At 39.0% G+C, this 19,738-nt stretch overlaps 1 protein-coding gene and 1 long non-coding RNA gene across 2 annotated transcripts; both read left to right on the top strand.

Annotated features, from left to right (window-relative positions):
• Positions 1-3,548: 3,548 nt before the first annotated feature.
• On the top strand, positions 3,549-4,300 carry LOC146618558 (uncharacterized). The gene is made up of 3 exons (XR_014906799.1): positions 3,549-3,607; positions 3,943-4,053; positions 4,175-4,300. It is a non-coding gene; the product is annotated as an uncharacterized LOC146618558 (long non-coding RNA).
• Positions 4,301-6,244: 1,944 nt separating this feature from the next.
• Positions 6,245-8,225, top strand: LOC146618557 (uncharacterized). The gene is made up of 5 exons (XM_085370090.1): positions 6,245-6,293; positions 7,046-7,700; positions 7,812-7,872; positions 7,974-8,054; positions 8,138-8,225. The coding sequence occupies exons 1-2, from the start codon at positions 6,245-6,247 to the stop codon at positions 7,654-7,656; spliced, it is 660 nt and encodes a 219-aa protein (XP_085226216.1). The 3' UTR covers positions 7,657-7,700; positions 7,812-7,872; positions 7,974-8,054; positions 8,138-8,225.
• Positions 8,226-19,738: the final 11,513 nt, after the last annotated feature.

The raw sequence follows: 19,738 nt of genomic DNA, 5'->3' as shown, positions 1-19,738 counted from the left end.
TTGCTTTCCTCTTTAGCTTAGTATTAATAAACCAGGTCGTAGGTGGGCACCTGCATCAAGGAGTCAAGAAGCATATTTTACTGTTTAATGGTGAAAATAATGGATTGTTGTTCATTTGTTTAATGGAAAGACTGAAAGCGTGGCCTGGTGTTGACTTACACTTATTCAAAGTGATGAAGTACCAACAGATACTAAAAGTCACAGCCTGAAACACGTCAACTGCTTTATTATTTCTGGTTTTAAATAAACTGTAAGAGCAATGTGCAACAACAAAGAAAAAATCCCTTAAATAAAACAGTACCTAGTTCATATGTTTTAAGTTCTAACTACTAAATAAAACACAAAGAGGTAGGTGCAATAAGGGAACATGATTTGTAAATCAGTCGAATAATTAAGTAGAATAATTTGTTCTGAAAACTGTAAAACTGTGTAAACTCTTTGGTAAAAACAGGAAGAACTACATTTGAAAATGAATGATTGGAATCCTTCTTCTTTCCACCTCCCAGCGGGATTTATCCGAGACGCTTTCTTCCCACATCTTTCTGAATTTCCTCCGTTTGACCAGGTCTTTTAGGATGGCCTTTCCATGAGCTCTGCAGAGAGAAGCATTTTTAATCAGCACATTAGTTTCTAAGTAAATGCAGAGAATTTATCAAAAGAAAGTCAAAATAGAAATATCAGCCTATAATTGTTAAAAGTTCACACTGACCTGACTTCAGAGGAAGCATCCTGACACAGTTCACTGACAGCCAACAGGAAGCATTTGGTGAAAATCCGTCTTGCAGACAGGACTTTCTCCGCTTCCATGAATTTATTGATTATAAGGAGCCCCAGTGCGGCACCAGCTCTCACGAGAACGCTCTTATGTCTGAGGAAGGAAACACAGACAAATCCACTCAGTGTGTTTGATTTTCACCTGATCTGATTGTGATGCTGGGGTCACAGATACTCTTCACAGGTGTGAACTTACTTCAAACCCATAGTCACCAGGCTGTTTAGAAAGCGACTCGGGCTGCAACCGTGAACCAGAGAGGTCAGAGCTTCCTTGGCATGCTGCTGGATGAACACATTGGCATTTGCCCTTGCAAACACCTGGAGTAAACTCTCACAGGTCCATTCAGCTTCTTTGTCCATCCTCTCTCTGAGGTGTACACACAAATATATTACGGTGTCCAGTGCCGCACAGGACACACAAGAGGGATTGTTTTTAATCTAAAGAATCAGAGGAAATTTCAGCAGTTAGAAATCAAACTTGTTACAAAGATACATGAGACAGGGCACGCTTGCAAACATGGACAGAAGAGGGTGGCATAAAGACAGATGTAGAGAAAAACAGCTGGTATACCTCTTGTGTCACCCCCAAGCAAACTCTACGGAGGTTTAACTCCAACTCCTCTTGGTGATGCCGCACCAGGGTGCGGATGTATCGCAACCCCTCTATCTTTTTCTTCCTGTAGGAACATCAAATAGTTTTAAAACTCACATCCTCACATTAAATTGAAAATAATTAATGCTAACAGTAGAAAATCATTTTACCAGTCGCCCTGACTCAGCAGGCTGAGGCTCAGCCGGAGAGTCTCTGAAGGATCAGAGACTGGCTGAAGCTCCTCCCCTAACTTTTCGTCAATTGACAGGAGGTACCCCACGATAAGCCCTTTAAAGTCCACCTCTGGAGGGTGTCTAACAACCCTTCGAGGTTTCCTTTGTTCTGGAGCTGGAGTTTGAGGAGGAGCTGGAGCTGGAGGAGGAGCTGGAGTTCGAGCAGGGGCTGGAGCTCCAGGAGGAGCTGGAGCTCGGGAAGGAATTAGCCTCCGACGAGCTGCAATAGTTTGGGGCAGAGAGGCATCCACATTTTTTTAAATTGTTTGCTCCAATGCCTCAAACATATGTTGGGCTGTCACCAGCCTCACAACACCAGCAACTTCTTTGTCTGCACAGATTAGATCATGAAATATTTATTACTCACATTTCTGTTTGTTTGCAGCTGAAAATGAACAAGACTAAAGTGCACTTTAAAGGGGAGAGCAAACCATGTATGTCTATAAGTGTTTTTATTTAATTACATTTTTCAAGTTTTCAATTCATCATAATCAATCTTAATTAACCATTTACCAAAATTTGTATTCAAATAAAACCAAATCACAGCCTGGATAAAAAGTGAAGCTGAAATGTCAAACTTTTGACCTCTATAGATATTTTACCATGGCAACAGCTTAACATTCAATGTGTTTTAGCAATGTGTAAACTCTGGTTGGAGGGTTTATCTCTCACACAACAGCTGATTAAAAGTCTGAAGAGTTTAAATGTCTGACATTCTGACTCATCATTACGTCGATTTAAGAACTGACCTGTTTCTCTGTAGCTTTTTAACCTCACTGGAATCTGACTTCTCCTGTGAGGACGAGAAGATGATGTGGTATGTGACTTTTGTTGCCATGATGCCAGGTCTCTCTTGGAAATGAGATTTTTAATCTCAATGAGATTTTTTTTACCTGGATAAATAAAGGATTAATAAAAAAAGAGTGTCTTTCTCTCCATCTTCAAGCTGGCCAAACGTCATGACTTTATATCAGTAAATAGTTTTAACTAATTAAGAAAATGTTATGTGGAGTGTCCCTTATTTTTTCCAAAAAGTTAGATCATAAAGAGGTTTATAATTACTTAACACTCACTAACTTGCGCTGACATAAAATCTTATATCACTTTAAAGGTTTGTTTAAAAAAAAGAGAGGCAAAAATGATGTTTTCCTCGTTATACTGATATTTGTCATTATACCATCCATAGATCATAAAAGTCAAGAGCATATTTACAAAAACAAACATATTCCTTTTCTGTCACTTTTTATGGTTTTAAACTAAAATAGCTGTAAAATAGTTTTGGTTGTCCAGTGATGTTTCTTCTGTCTCCTCTCCTCGTCCAATCCATAAAGTAGAGTCCAACTGTTCCCTGGACCCTCTGCAGTACCTCAACACTGATCAAACCCAGGCCACGGTAGGTAGAGTGCTGATGTGTCTGCTGCGTGTGGTTGTTACTTGTTACTGATGAATAAATATGAATGTGTTTGTGGTGTGCAGGTCAAGCTGGCTGCAGGACACAAGTTTGACAGAGATGTTGAACTGCTGATTTATTACAAAGACGCCCACCAGCCCACTGCTGTGGTGGAGGCAGGACAGGCCTCTGCTGAGCCGGGTGAGTGAAAAATAAGTGAAGTCATTAGTTTGCAAATAAAAATTCAAGATCCCAGTTCTTCAACCTGGAATTTAATTGTATTGGAATATATTAGAAACTGTAAACTTGACATTTTTCTGTCCTTTTCATGTCTCTGATGTGTTCAATGGCTTCATGTGGAGAGTTTGTGTTGGTAGTGAATCAATCTGAAAATATGAGTAATACTCGCACCAGCAGTGCCAGAGTATTCATAAAGTGGTGTTAGAGTTACAAAATCTTTCCTCAAATCTTTCCTCAAATCGTTCCTCTCACACAGTGGCCTCACCATCTTTTCCCTCTTCCCTTCAGGACAGTCCTCTGCTCCAGTTGAAGAGTTTACCAATGGGCTGCTATTCAAACATTTTACAGTTTGGGGTCTCGTTGTGAACACATCTTCCCGTGAGTTGTATTCATGTGATCTCAGTGACTTAAAGTGATATCACTGTAAAACACCATGTTGTCTTTGGATGATTCTGCAAAACTCCAGGTTATGTTTGATTTACTTGCTAAAACAGATTACTGAAAGCATACTTGTATACCTGCCAAAGAGTTGAGCTTTTGCTTGTGTAGATGAAAAAACTCTCCTCTCTTGCTGTTTGTCTTTACTGAGGAGAGGTGGGGAACACCAAAGAAGTGATTGAGAATTCAGGTTCTCACAGGTAAAACAACAAAAAGATGATGACATGTGCTGCGTACCAAACCTGTGTGTCTTAAAAACAGCTGTTGTATTGCAGGTGTTTCTCTTTTGGGATTGGGGAAGGGGCCAGCTCTGCTCTCATCAATGGGATGGCCAAGGAGGAGGTCACGCTCAGTTCATCACAGGGACTGACAGGATGCAACCAAAAGTAAGACAATGAGTCATAACAATTATCATGAAAAGGCAAGATGATATTAGTATTTGAACAGAAGACATAAATTCCAAAAACATAAATGTATATTTTTTCAGGGTTTTTCATTATTTTTCAGGTGATGCAGTCGCTGCAGTTTGCTCTGCAGCTGACTGTGGTCGACATCTCAGTCATATTGGATTTACCAAAGGAAGTGTCTGTCACTGTCCTCTCTCCACTAATCACAACACTTTTCCAGGGTCAGAGGTCACTGATTTATGCCGAGCTCACTAGGACAGGTAGGAGCAACCTCTCATGTTGTTGGCAAACTAGATCAATCTGCTGGGACATCTGATTTTAGGACAATCACTTGCTTTTCCAAAGGACACTGACAACCAGACATTAGATGCAACAGCCCTGGCCCACAGTACATGAATCACAATGTGTTACTTCAGAGGAGTGATGTTTTCAGGGGTTTTTTTTTCTGCGCTGCAGAAAATTGAAAAACTACTGTGAACTTGGTGGATCTGTCCAGATCTTTGACTGGAAACTATTTCTATGAATGAGTGGTTCAAAAATGTGTAAGTGAAAAGCTGCCATATTTCAGGTCCCAAAGTCAAACGAACACTGAGGGATCACTGAGAGCTAAAAACGGTCTAACTTCTTTCATATTTAATAAAATGATCAGCGTTGCTGTTTTACCGGGTTTAACAATTAAGTTTAACATCCAGGCATCCATGAAAACAGAGTTTATTCAATTTAACTGAGTTAGAGGTTTGCAGTAAGTTAGCTCGCTAGTTTCCACCTAAACATGATCATCATAAGCAGTGTTACCAATTCATACACTGGTTTATCATCTAGACTTTTTGTCTCATGCAGCACCATGATCAGGTCCAGTTTTTATTTCATCTTTGATTTTTCAGCTGCTGTGCCTGAGCAGCCTCCCAGAGACCCTTTGTTGCAGTTAGTCTTCCTCCAGAAGCCATCTGGCTGCTTGATCCAGCTCTGGCTGCTGCACCGGGAAAGAGCAGTGAGGAGGTGGATTGATAAATGAAATTCATAACAAAAATTCATAATGGACTTTTTCCATTTAGGAATAATAAAAATCAGCTTTCTTTTTAATTGCTATTAACTGACAGTCAGATAACCAGCTTTTAAAAACATATTCATAAACACTTTGCAATCAACAAAATTTACACAGAGGTTATAGATGAAATAAAAAGTATCACGTGTTTTCTAGGTGTGTTTATAACTCTGTTATTGTACATATTCTGTGTTATACATCATAATCATTCCAGTCTCTCTTTTTCTTTTTCTTTTTACTGTTTTAATCTTTATAAAACTCTGATTTATTTATTTATTTTTGTGATTTCTGCTGCCCTATTGGTCTGGTCTCTCTTGAAAATCTGAAAATGTGATATTCATAATAAAAGGATTTAAAAGTTTACTGCCAAAAATTATTAAACTTCATAACAGAAATGTGCTAACTGGCTTGAAATAGATTGAAACTGTTATGAGATTGCTTCAGGGAGCAGACATGACACCGTCTTTTAGGTTTCGCCATCACTTTGTATTATGCGCACAACACCACCCTCCTCTGGCTTCCACATGAACTGCACCTTAAACATCAACTGTTTACAAATGTCATGACACAAACAAACGTTTCAATACCGTAAATCACTTTTTGGACTGCGATCACTTTTTGGCACAACATCGGCTCTGATAACATTTAAAGCGCATTGAAAAACTATTCTTTAATGCTAAAAATCCATTATCAATTGTAATTATTTATTTATTAATTTAAATTTCAGATATCGATCTTCATTTTTGTAAACTGGTGAATTAATGATTTTTTTAAAGAATTAAAACGACAAAGTTTGGCAACATATTTTTTATAAAGGATGAATAAAACAGTAAAACAAAATGAGAAATATACATATTTTTGAAAAAGCTATGATAATTAGACGAACTTTATTTTAAATAAATAAAATTGATTTTCGGTGCCACTGGGAGTCATGGTGATGATGACGTGTTTGAGTGCAGGTATAAAAGCAGGAGGCAAAATTGGAATTCGGGTTTCACGTTTGAGCGCAAACAGGAGCTTTTTCCCACTAGTGCTGTGAAAACTCGGATTTTTCAAACTACAGCCAACGTTTGAAAATCTTCAAGAAGGATTTGCAAAATGACTTCTACAAACTTCAGTCGCGAGATGCACCTGCTCTCCCTTTTCATTGACGAGGTGATAGATCAATGCTATGGTGAGTGCAGCAGGCTAATATGTCAGAGTGCTAGCAAACAAATACAACTTAGATTTTTGTCTTTTATTGTTTGGAAGTAGGACTTCATGAGTGTTAACGTTTAGGATGAGATGTTTCATACTTGAGTAACATCAATTTTAACATGTGCCAGTACACTATAAAGATGGCGCCATGTTTTTTTTTAAATTGCTGGAAAAAAAAACCAATTGAATGCACGCGCCCTGGAAACGACGTAAAGCGTTGGAGGACGTTGACGTCAGCGCGCGGCCGTTTTTGCATGTAGAGGGTTTGAGTTGACATGTTTGGGCTGCTGGCGCTGAGTTATACCTGAAAGTTTCATAGATTGTGAATTTTATAAAGCTGGAGAATGGAGTTTTAAAAGTTCACAGAGTCGCTGGATGAGTTTGAGATTGAAACAGTGTGTGCCTGCAATGAGGTGGTGGAAGGTTTCTCACCTAAATGTAGCTGCTTTATTCTCAAAATATCGGTGCTCAACTAATATGAAGATATTGCTCCTTAATGTGAATGCGTATTAAAACCTCAGTGAAAGTCCATGCAGCCTTACACCGCATGAAAACTTTTACCAAAAAAGGTGAAGGCTTTCATAAACAATGAGTTCTGCTGGGAGCTTCTTACTGTTTGTGTGTGGAAGAGCTTATGATGATGTAAAGCCATGTCTGGACAATTTAAATTCAGGCTTTAATTTGTGTGATCACATGATTAACGTACACGCATGCTTTGCTTTCTCGTAGCTGAGCTGGTGAGTCCAATCACTGCTCCTCAGATGGTCGTCATTAACTTGAGGAACCGTGAACTGAGCAGCAGCCAACTGGACTCCATGTCCCACCTGGTCCTCACTCTTTACCATAACCTGGTGACGGGGTCCAAGGACTTTCCTTACATACCTTTTAAAGGATTGTTCCACCGGGACCAGGTGACGACACCATTTGTCCATGTGAGGCAGAGCCAGAGAGAGAACACCACTCCTTCTCCTCCTACGGACTCACCAGCTGGCATGATGCTGCCGCCTGCGGGCTCCAGCTCTCATCCACGCTTCCTGACTCCAGTTCTTCCAGAGAAAGCGGATCTTGCTGTGCTGAAGGCAGATCGGAGGAACTGTGTCGGCACCTTGACTGTCGACGGCCTCCTCGTCACCAGAGTCATCTCCACTGTTTACCGAACAGAGGACACTGAGATGACGAACCGCTGGAGAATAACAGACTACAGCGCGGACGGCAGAGTTCTCACTTCGGTGCTCTGCCGTTTTCTAAATATGTCGGCAAAGCGTGCTAAGAGGAAGGCTCCGGAGGAAGAGAGCAGCATCCGGAGCCCGACTCCAGCAAGGAAGCGCTTGAGATTATAATATACAGTGAAGCATGTCGAACGTCAGCAAGCCTGAACAAAGTGGTAAGTAGTAAATAGTGCTTAAGGTTGTTTCTAAAATAATGTCCTAAAATATTTGAAAATCGTCGAGGTTTTAACTTCTATTCTTTCTTTTCTGCCTCTTGTTTCTAAAAGTCAGGAAAAAGAGTCACGCTGCGAAGAAACTCCACACAGAAGATTTTCCCTCAGTAAAATGGTAAATATATTCATCTTGTTATGACGTTTGCTCACAATAACCAGGAGTGTTCCTGTGTTTCTGAAGTGATTCACTCTCATTTGGTGTTATTTCATCCAAAGACAACTGAGGGTCTTCAGAGCAGCGTGAACGGCCGTCACCTGAGAGCAAGACAGTCCTGGCGCCTTTGTGGTTCCCTCCAGGTACTCCAGCTTCATCCCACAGTCCAGAGAGATGCAGTTAGGTTGAATGTGAGTGTGAATAGTTGTCTGTTTCTCTGTGTTAGACTGACCTGTCCAGGTTGTACTCCTGCCTCTGGCCCCATAACAGCTGGGATGGCTCCAATCTTGAATTGGATAAGCTGAAGAAATGGATGGAAGGAGGATCCAAAGAGAAACATCAAAGGCCCTCTCACAAAAAAAAGATAAGAACTCATTTTACACATTGTTGAAACATCCTGAAAGTTATTTGTTCTGTTTAGAAACTTGTTGAACTGTTGTTTCGACTTGTTGTTCATTTCTTATTCGGTTCAGCTGTGTTTCTATGTGTCCTTAGTTCCCATAATCAGCCTCCTGTGTGTAAATATTGTGTCAGTCTCCCTTTGTCCCTTGTCAGAGTGTTAATCTCCGTCCCCTCGTGTTTCCTTGCCTCAGTAGTTCTGTTTCCTATAGTTTTCCCCCAGTATAGGTTTTGGTTTGACTTTTTCAGTTCCCTTTGTCAGTCTTTGTATTTAGTATTTCTTCATCAGTCTCATCACTTTCCTCTGCAGAGAGAAAACAATAAAAAGACCTGAAGAGGTCTTTTTATTGTTTTCACCAAATAACACCAAATGAGAGTGAATCACTTCAGAACAACAGGAACACTCCTGGTTATTGTGAGCAAACGTCATAACAAGATGAATATATTTACCATTTTACTGAGGGAACATCTTCTGTGTGGAGTTTCTTCTCATCTTGGCTCTTTTTCCTGACATTTAGAAACAAGAGGCAGAAAAGAAAGAATAAAAGTTAAAACCTCAACGATTTTTTAATGTTTGGGATATTTTAGAAACAACCGTAAACACTATTTACTACTTACCACTTTGTTCATTCTTGCTGACGTTCACTCTCCTCATCTTCTCTCTAAAGGACAAATGACAGTAAAGAGGGAATCGTTTTAGTAACTTTATCAACCAGGTGAGCAGAATTTTAGATATTTATCAATATTCTGATTAAAAGCAGAGTGAATACTTATCTTTTTACGAGAAAGGGTTCAATCCGTCCTGTCTTAGGTCTTAATGTCACCTTGTCTCCTCTCTGTTTTCTCTGAAAAACAAAAGACAAATGGGAAGAAAAAAATTAGTAAATGATTTCAGCAACTAGAGGAAGTGTTCACTGAGGAGGAGCTGTCATAATAATATAAAATCAATATGTACTTATCTTTTTTTTAATGAGAGTTTACAGAGCACGCTGGCTTCGCTCCTCTCTGAAAGTTACCTGGATAAAGGATAATAACAATTAATAGCATCATCAAAACAGACAAACCTGAAAGAATTGCTGATCAGAGTTGTCTGTCTGCTTTTGGCTAAAGGCCAACGTATCGACCTTCCTTGGGACAGAAAATAATCTGTGTCTTAGTCTTAATACTCGTCAACAACACACACAAAACAAAAATGAGCATTTAAATTTAAATGACATAAATAACACTGAATATAAACAGTCTGGTTTTCTAATATTGAAATGAAAGAAATTCTATTTTTTAAATTTAATCATTTTGAATTTTTAACAGCACTGCCAAACTCTGATTCCTTCTTTAATAAACCTGGAGAGTCACTTACCTCTGTGTCAGTACTTACCAAAATATTGCCTCTTGCCCCTCTGACAGATGACCTCGCCTGAGAAAAAACAAAAAACAAACCTTAAAATGGCTGCAACTGCTGTGCTCCCTAAATTAGTACAAATAGGGGGAAAGGAGAGTAGGCATGTTAAATATTACAGTTAGATTTTCTTAAACTTTCACTCTTAGAAAGCATTCTGTTTTAAAGCGAGCACTTTAAAGACATGATGTTTGTGCAGGTCTCCACTCCTTCCTCCTCATGTTATCCAGCCACTGGTTCAGTCTTGCTGCTCCATCATAACCTTTAGTAAAACGAGAGGCTCAGAAGCAACAAGAGTATTGTGTGAAAAGAGATCTGAATAAACAAAGAGTGGCAGACCCCCGGCTGTGTTGTGTTCTTGCTATTAGCAACTTTATGGTGATTCAGAACATACAGAACATACAGAACATACAGATCCTTTTTTATAGATGATGTTTGCTGAGTATTCATGCATGCATCATCCATTAATGTTTGGGAGGAGGGGCTGATTGACTTTGTCAGGACTGTTTTTCCCAATAAGCCACCACTATTAAACTTTGACGAGCCTTATGGCCAACTCAACCCATCAGATCTTTGATGTGTTAAAGCCAAAAACCTGCTACAAGACACAATCGAGAGGACTGATGAGAAAAGAAAGTGAACTGGATTTTCTTCAAATTTAAAGAGCACCGTTAGCTTTAGCTCATTTAGCTTTGTTAGTGAGCATACATGTAGCTTACAAATAAGTAAATTGAATTAAGGGAGGGAAGAATCAACTTGAAGGCTGAACTCCAGGAAAAACTAGGAAGCTTGAAAGGGAAACAGCAGTTACTTTGGCTGCTGCCACAGCCGCTCCTTAAATACCTGGTCTTGCTGACACACTTAATTATCACGCTGGTGCCTACATGAAGGTGAGAACTTCACTCCCAACCACTGAATAGACAAGATTGTATCCACACGACGGCTTTATTGATCCCTTTGCAGAGGTTTGAAATTTCTTAAAATAAATCTCAGAAAATCGGTTTGGTTTCGATGTTTAAATTATTTTTCCACAACAACAAACAGAAGCATCGATGTGAGCATCGGTCCAAAGAAAAACAATACAAAGATATTATTAGTAGCTAACATATTGCACTTTGGGCTACTGACTAGATAGCCACTAATTACGCGAGGAAATACAAGAATAACTGAATGCAATTTGATTTATTGAATTTGTTTATTGAAAATGACTTGAAGAAAGACGAGAACATTTGTTGTCGTTTAAAGTTTTCTTTATTTTGTGCCAAATTGGTGCCAAATCAATAAATGAGCAGTAGAAGCTACCGTTCACAGATGGAAAATGTAAAACACTCACTTGCCACTCTATTAAGAACATGTTGCTTTTTGGTCAATGTGACGGACCAAAAAGCAACAAAGTTATTGTACCCAATTGATCCCTATGAGCGACCGTGGAGAGGAAAAACTCCCTTTTAACAGGAAGAAACCTCTGGCAGAACCACACTGTAAAAAAATATTCCGTAGAAAAACGGAAAATGTCCTGGTAATTTTCTGCCAGTACATTTTCTGTTTTTTTACGGAAGTTTGACGGACTTTTCTGTAAACGATAAAACGGAAAATTCTGTAGATTTACAGTATACTCTCTGTACTATTTACGGACATTTCCTTCAGCTATAAAACGGAAGATTCCGTTTATTCACAGTATATTTTCTGTATCATTAACTGATATTTTCCGTAAATAGAAAATTTGAAATTTCTGTTTATATTACTATTTCCAAGCACTTCTTTTCACTGTAACTCATTAAATATAGTTCTTTATATCCTTGAACGTACATTTCTATGCAATTACAACCTAGTACACCATGTACTCAAAAATTCATAAATTAAAACTTAAATTAATTTGTGCTTCGTACACAACAACATTGGTACAATTAATGTTAAATATTCTTTTATTCTCCTCAACTCTAAAACTATACTAAAATATAATGACAGCATCCATCTTGTCATAAAACTACTAAACAGCTGATACATGAACAAAATAACTCACAAGCTTTCAAATTTGAGCATTTTTATTTCCTTAAAATCAGGTTGCCCTCATGTAAATGTGTTTATTTACATTCATTCAAGTGGCTACCAAGTGTTTTCTTCAAACAGGACACCCGACAAACAAAAAATGTCATATTTAACTATATGTTCACATGTAATAATATCCATAGTACCTTTTAGTTAGAATCACTGCCTTGTGGTAGTTTTGCCTCAGCCAAATGGTTAAGGTGTGGTTTACATCCATGTCTGTCCACTTATGATACAGTATACACATGTAGTCAGTTATAGCCAAACACCTTTGATTACTGAATTACATTCACTTCATTAATGAAAATGCTCAAAATAATCCTTAGACTCAAACGTTAGAACAGGCTTTTCCTCGCAGCACGCCGTGAAATAAATACTCAGAAAGAAAATGGCAGCCGTTTAAACTCATGTCTAAAAATGTATCGTTTCATGCATCGGTCAAAACACTCGACTCCAGGTACACGACGCCCAACTGAAAACACTTCACATAAGTCGAGTTGCCCGAGAATCACAGAATTTACAGAAAATGCACTATTTTGTGATATATATCGTTATCAGGAGAGAAATGTCTTATATTGGGATGTGAGATTTTGGTCATATCACACAGCCCTACAAAGGATTATAATTCACGTAGTTGCATACACATAACACCATTCTGTTGCAACAAAAGCAGTTTATAATTAAAGTAACATACATACCGGTACCTTGAAAAACGAAATCAACCACAACATTAAACTCACCTTGTGTTTGTAGAGAAGGTGGTCAGGGTTTTTCTTCATTTCCTGAGACCAGCTGCTCTGGATCATTACCAGCTTGTATCTTCATCTTTTTTTTCACTTGGTGAAGTCTTTCATTGCTCTGCACTGGAAAACCAAAGTGTGTGATCAAAGGTGAAATAAGGGATATTTTTCCACTGCAGGACTTAGAGTCAAGTAGTGATAGCTGTTGAACCATTTCTCAAATAATCTGTAAGGATCTGGATTTTTAAGAAAGATACAAATATCTCTGCTTATATTTGGCTAAAAGCTTGATATAGACAAGGCATATAAAGCCCCTGCACACCAGCACTGCGCTTACATTATAGTTCAATCAAGAAATAGTTATTATTGATTTATTATTGAATTTTTTTTAGTAATAATTATTAGTATTTAATCATATTTGCACAGTGGGGTGACAAAAGTATTCCACATACTAGAAATGCTGCTCAACATTTCATAAATTACATTTTCAACAAATGCTGGAGTAAAAACACAGTTACAGGGAAAATGTGTCTGTCTATAAATATTAACTAAACATTTCTATGTGCTACAAAATAGACATGTGGTGAGGTGAAACTATACTTTCAATAATATTACCACTACAGTCTGTTAACCACCGAAATAATCTATGCTGGTCAGCTAGCTAAAAGTATTTACTTTAGCAGCCCAAATCAGAGTGCTGCTAAAGTATCATCAGCAAAAGCTAATGCTACATTAGCATTTGCTAGCGTCAGCCAGGAAGGTCTGAGGGTTAAACTAGGGTTAGTGTAACTTTGCCCGAAACCCTTTAAAGTGTACAGTAGAGCCAACTGTAAAACATGGGTATTGATACAGTACTTATGAGAGTCCTAGAATAATTTCTAGGACCATAAGTTCTCACTTTCCCCAGTTATCCACATCGCTGACTTTCGCTAATTAGCTAGTTAGCAGTCACAGCTGTGTAATACCCAGAGAGACACAGACAGCTAACTATAATATTTATGAAAACTGGTTCAGCCACTGAAGGGCAAAACTGGTGGTATCACAGTAAAAATTATTTTAACATTAACTAAAATAAAGCTTAAGTCATGTTAAACCTAAATAACAATTATTTTTTTAAAAATGAGTCAGCAAAATATTCCTGACTTGTCTGGAGACAGCCGAAACCAGTTAACAAATAAATTAACAATTCTTTCTAAATAAAAACGCAGAGTCTTTTGAAAAATATTATTTTGATAAAAGGAAACATGAGTTTTAATACTTACCACAGAAATTTGAAGACAGTTTCTCCAACTTCAGAGTCCAAAATCCAGATGAAGCCTGAAAGAATGCATTGCAGTAGTTGAGAAATACAGAAAAATACCTGTAAATGACTAATACGGAAAATTCCTTCACGTTTATACAGTAGATAGTACTGTATTTTTACGGATTTTTTTTACAGTGTGTGTTTCAGCGTCTTTACGGAAGGCTGCGAAATAAAAAGATGCTCATATTCACTTGCATTTGTTACCCTGTTGTTATCTTCATGTCGGTTACCTTCACGTGCTGCTCTTTGGCAGTTTTACAGATTTTATTCTGAACATCTTTCTGAAGTGACTGGTTTTTGCTTGTATTCAGCAGAAACTGGAAACTAATCCAACTTGCTGAATGTATTTACACAGTCTTGTTTGCCTCCAGTGCAGTGTCTTTGTCACAAATGTGAGAAACAAATTAAAAGGTGATCATGCCAAAAGGTAGTGAAATTAATACAAAATTGTGAAGGCAAAGTGCCAGAAGAGTAAATACATGGTCACAAACTGTGTATCAGGTAAAATTGTCTAAGTGAGGGTTATGCTTGTGTTTTACTATAACACCATCTAGTGGATATCTAGTGCTCATTGTTCTTTGACAAATACTTTCAAATAGCTTCACAGTGCAAAGCAACCAGAACTGAAGGCAGATACAGTAAAGGCCTCGCAAGGGAGGAAACAACATTTGATATCTATGAGTTCTACACTCCAAACGGTCAATTATTAACAAAAAAACTTGCTTGTTCAATCCAATTTGAGCCTTTGAAAATGGGGGGATTGTATGAAAAAGGCCTAACTCCTGAACGAGCATTTTCAAGGATTTCAAGCACCTGTACCTGTTCAATGTTCACTTGAAAGACCCCCTTATAAAGTACTTCTAGCTGAAATGATGAGGACAAAATCCATGCTGCTTGTTTGTGAAAAATCTGAAAGTTGTGGCTGTATAGACAAACACAGTGAAAAATTTCTGAAGTCTCAGTGTCTCCCTGTGTGTTGATGCAGAATGTGTGCACACAGAAGACTCAGTGCCAGTTATCAATTTAGTTATTTATTTTTTGCACTGCATTAGATAACATCAAAATAGTGTTTTCAAAAATGACAATAATATTCCCAATTGTGTTATTTTTATGTTGTAATCTTTATGAAAAAACTTAAAAAACAAACAAACAAAAACAAAACACCTACCTCATAATCTTTTGAGTCTGGTATATGGCGGGGCGCTGTGGACACCCAAGTTTGTGAATGCAATAACTCAAGAACGAGACAATGTAGAATTTTTAAATTAATACCATGGTAGCATTTACTAAAAATCTCTGTAAGGTTTAAATCTCAGGGACCTTGACTTCAAGGTCAGAGCTTAACTTTTCTAAAGAAAAGAGGATTTTCCCATTTATAAAACATGTATGTCTACTAGGAGGCTAAAGGTTAGCACTATATTTAAAAAGAGTTACAAACAACAATTAGATGATGCTTAAAGCTGGTTTATTTAATAAACATCCAGTTTATTTCCAATTTGGATCAAATTATGTCTGATTGAAGGACTGATGTAATGGTAAGTTGTCCGCTGCTCCGCTTTGAATATTGGTAAGAACTTGACACAGAGATTACTTAATGGATTTTAAGCAAAATTGTGCCTTAGTTCAAGAACATATTCATCAGTTGTTTTTATGTTTTTAGGCTTTTTTTCCCTTTTCAATTTTCACAAGAATTGCTAGTTCCCCTAGAGTTTTGGCCACCTCAACAATCAAGTGATTCCCTATGAGCAAGCAATGAGCGACAGTGGGAAGGAAAAACTCCCTTCTAAAAGGAAGAAACCTTCGACAGAACCAGGCTCTTAAAGGGACAGCCATCTGTCGCGACTGGTTGGGGTGGGGGGAGTGAAAATTAAAAAAGACAAAAAAGCCAAAGTGATCATTATTGGAGCAGCTTAATTAATTCTTGCAATGTAATCTGCTGTTAATGGCTTTTTACAATCCCTGTTTGTGTTTTTGTCATTTTTGTCCGTGGTTGAAGCAATGCTGGAGATTGATTCTCTATGATCTTTCTGTTTTGAAGGCTGCTGAGAGACCACAAGGTTTGGTCCCCGTTTGCTACTCATGTCAGGGAGAACTCTTAGAGAGGCCAGGACTGAAAAAGGGGTGGTGGAGAACCTCCGAGGGTGTTATGCGCTGGTTTGGATCCAATGCTAACATCTCTTTGATTAGGCTGACAAATACATTTTGGATTTTTTCCTTGCCCCACATTATACTCAGCATTAGTCCAAGGTCATCGAGGCACTTAAGTTTTATGGATCGAGTGTCGTTGGACTGATAATCTGTTTCATCTTGAAATTGTCTTTCGGTCTTAAATGTCCAGTGTTGTCCGTTGTAGTTGTCTTTTATGAAATAGTTATCAGTGTAAAAGCCAGAGTCTAAAACATGATCTGGTGGCTGTCCCTGGGTCTGTATGATGAATTTCAAAACATCATAATCATTTCTCCCAGGGTAGAAAGGATACCCAGTAGCAAGCTCCACAGCTACCAGCCCCAGGGACCACATGTCTATTGCTTCATTAAATAGACTACCAATCATAACCTCAGGTGCTTTATAACCAACCGTCCCCACACAGTCACCAGGAATCACTGTAGATGCGGGACATGCAATGCCAAAGTCTATAAGTTTGACTTTGATGGGACACTCATAGCGGTCCACAACCATTATGTTTCCAGGTTTGAGGTCAGCATGCACTATTCCCAAAGAACCCAGGTGGGACAAGGCATTTGTGAGTTGATGTAAAATTGGCCTGATTTCGCTTATGGGGAGACCCTGGTTTTCCGGGTCCTCTATGTAGTCCCACAGGCTTTGGTCAAGGAGTTCAAAATTTAAGCAGATGCGGTCACCGTCGATGAAAAAGTCGTTCCATTGAACAATGTTGCATCTATCTGCATCCAAGCCTCGCAGCTGCTCCAGGATGAGAATTTCCATTTTTGCCTGTTGGAGAATTTTAGGGTTATTTTTGTTGACTTTAATAGCAACAACTTTGTTGGTTTTTGTATTGCAACATTTGGTTACAATACCAAAGCCCCCTTCTCCAAGGAAACCCTCGACCTCGTAGTGACCTCCCAAAAGGGTCCCTTTAGATATTTCAAGATCATCTATAGAGGAGGATGTGTTGGCTGATGCGTTGACGTATTCTTGTTGAGAAAATTCTTCTGAGTATTGGGAACTGCAGCTGATTTTCTGTGATTCTTCTCTTTTGCAACTAGAAGGCTGCTGAGAGACCACAAGGTTTTGTCCCCCTGTGCTACTCATGTCAGTGCAGGGAGAACTCTTAGAGAGGCCAGGATTGAAAAAGGGGTGGTGGAGAACCTCCGAGGGTGTTATGCGCTGGTTTGGATCCAATGCTAACATCTCTTTGATTAGGCTGACAAATACATTTTGGATTTTTTCCCAGCCCCACATTATACTCAGCATTAGTCCAAGGTCATCGAGGCACTTAAGTTTTATGGATCGAGTGTCGTTGGACTGATAATCTGTTTCATCTTGAAATTGTCTTTCGGTCTTAAATGTCCAGCGTTGTCCGTTGTAGTTGTCTTTTATGAAATAGTTATCAGTGTAAAAGCCAGAGTCTAAAACATGATCTGGTGGCTGTCCCTGGGTCTGTATGATGAATTTCAAAACATCATAATCATTTCTCCCAGGGTAGAAAGGATACCCAGTAGCAAGCTCCACAGCTACCAGCCCCAGGGACCACATGTCTATTGCTTCATTAAATAGACTACCAATCATAACCTCAGGTGCTTTATAACCAACCGTCCCCACACAGTCACCAGGAATCACTGTAGATGCGGGACATGCAATGCCAAAGTCTATAAGTTTGACTTTGATGGGACACTCATAGCAGTCCACAACCATTATGTTTCCAGGTTTGAGGTCAGCATGCACTATTCCCACAGAACCCAGGTGGGACAGGGCATTTGTGAGTTGATGTAAAATTGGCCTGATTTCGCTTATGGGGAGACCCTGGTTTTCCGGGTCCTCTATGTAGTCCCACAGGCTTTGGTCAAGGAGTTCAAAATTTAAGCAGATGCGGTCACCGTCGATGAAAAAGTCGTTCCATTGAACAATGTTGCATCTATCTGCATCCAAGCCTCGCAGCTGCTCCAGGATGAGAATTTCCATTTTTGCCTGTTGCAGAATTTCAGGGTTATTTTTGTTGACTTTGATAGCAACAAATTCGTTGGTTTTTGTATTGCAACATTTGGTTACAATACCAAAGCCCCCTTCTCCAAGGAAACCCTCGACCTCGTAGTGACCTCCCAAAAAGGTCCCTTTAGATATTTCAAGATCATCTATAGAGGAGGATGTGTTGGCTGATGCGTTGACGTATTCTTGTTGAGAAAATTCTTCTGAGGTTTGGGAACTGCAGCTGATTTTCTGTGATTCTTCTCTTTTGCAACTAGAAGGCTGCTGAGAGACCACAAGGTTTTGTCCCCCTGTGCTACTCATGTCAGTGCAGGGAGAACTCTTAGAGAGGCCAGGATTGAAAAAGGGGTGGTGGAGAACCTCCGAGGGTGTTATGCGCTGGTTTGGATCCAATGCTAACATCTCTTTGATTAGGCTGACAAATACATTTTGGATTTTTTCCCAACACCCCCTTATCTTCAGTAGTTGTTCAAGGTCATCGAGGCACTTAAGTTTTATGCATCGAGTGTCCTTGGACTGACAACCTGTCTCATCTTGAAATTGTCTTTCGGTCTTAAATGTCCAGTGTTGTCCGTTGTAGTTGTCTTTTATGAAATAGTTATCAGTGTAAAAGCCAGAGTCTAAAACATGATCTGGTGGCTGTCCCTGGGTCTGTATGATGAATTTCAAAACATCATAATCATTTCTCCCAGGGTAGAAAGGATACCCAGTAGCAAGCTCCACAGCTACCAGCCCCAGGGACCACATGTCTATTGCTTCATTAAATAGACTACCAATCATAACCTCAGGTGCTTTATAACCAACCGTCCCCACACAGTCACCAGGAATCACTGTAGATGCGGGACATGCAAAACCAAAGTCTGTAAGTTTGACTTTGATGGGACACTCATAGCGGTCCACAACCATTATGTTTCCAGGTTTGAGGTCAGCATGCACTATTCCCAAAGAACCCAGGTGGGACAGGGCATTTGCGAGCTGAAATAACACTGGCCTGATTTCTGTTACTGGGAGAACCCGGTTCCTCCGGTACCGCATGTACTGCCACAGGCTTTCATCGAGGAGTTCAAAATTTAAGCAGATGCGGTCACTGTCGATGAAAAAGTCATTCCATTTAACAATGTTGCATCTATCTGCATCCAAGCCTCGCAGCTTCTCCAGTATGTAAATTTCCATTTTCGCCTGTTGCAGAATTTCAGGGTCGCTCTTGTTGACTTTAATAGCAACGACTTTGTTGGTTTTTGTATTGCAACATTTGGTTACAATACCAAAGCCCCCTTCTTCAAGGAAACCCTCGACCTTGTAGTGACCTCCCAAAAGGGTCCCTTTACATATTTCAAGATGATTTGAGGTGAAAGTCATCTTGACTGAAATGTGTTTGTTTGCTCAGTGAATTGGTGAGAACGTTTAAAAAAAATTTCAGTGACTCTGAAGAGGTTTACAAATACTTTCAAATATAGCTCTGGTCGAACGTTTGAAGGCTGCGAACAAACTGACTAAAACTTGCTGCTCCTGACCCCTATTTATAGAAAAACTTCAAAGGCTCAAAGGCATGTGCTTGTGACATCCTCACATGTCCTTGTGACATCATCACATGTCCTTGTGACATCATCACTCTTCATGAATCAGATTGTCACATGACATTTTAGAATGGGGATGTTTTTTTTTAAAACCGTTTTCAAATTTAACCCTCTGTGGTCCAGGGTATAATTGGCCATTCTTGACTATTTTTGATTTTACCTCTATATTTCACCTTTAAAATATGTTTTTCTTGCC

The sequence above is a fragment of the Diplotaxodon limnothrissa genome, linkage group LG14 (assembly GCF_057381915.1).
Source record: "Diplotaxodon limnothrissa isolate DT_005_m linkage group LG14, D_limnothrissa_male_GT1.1, whole genome shotgun sequence".
NCBI classification, from domain to species: Eukaryota; Metazoa; Chordata; class Actinopteri; order Cichliformes; family Cichlidae; genus Diplotaxodon; species Diplotaxodon limnothrissa.
Note: the sequence above shows the minus strand (reverse complement) of the source record. Positions and strands in the feature narration are given on the sequence as shown.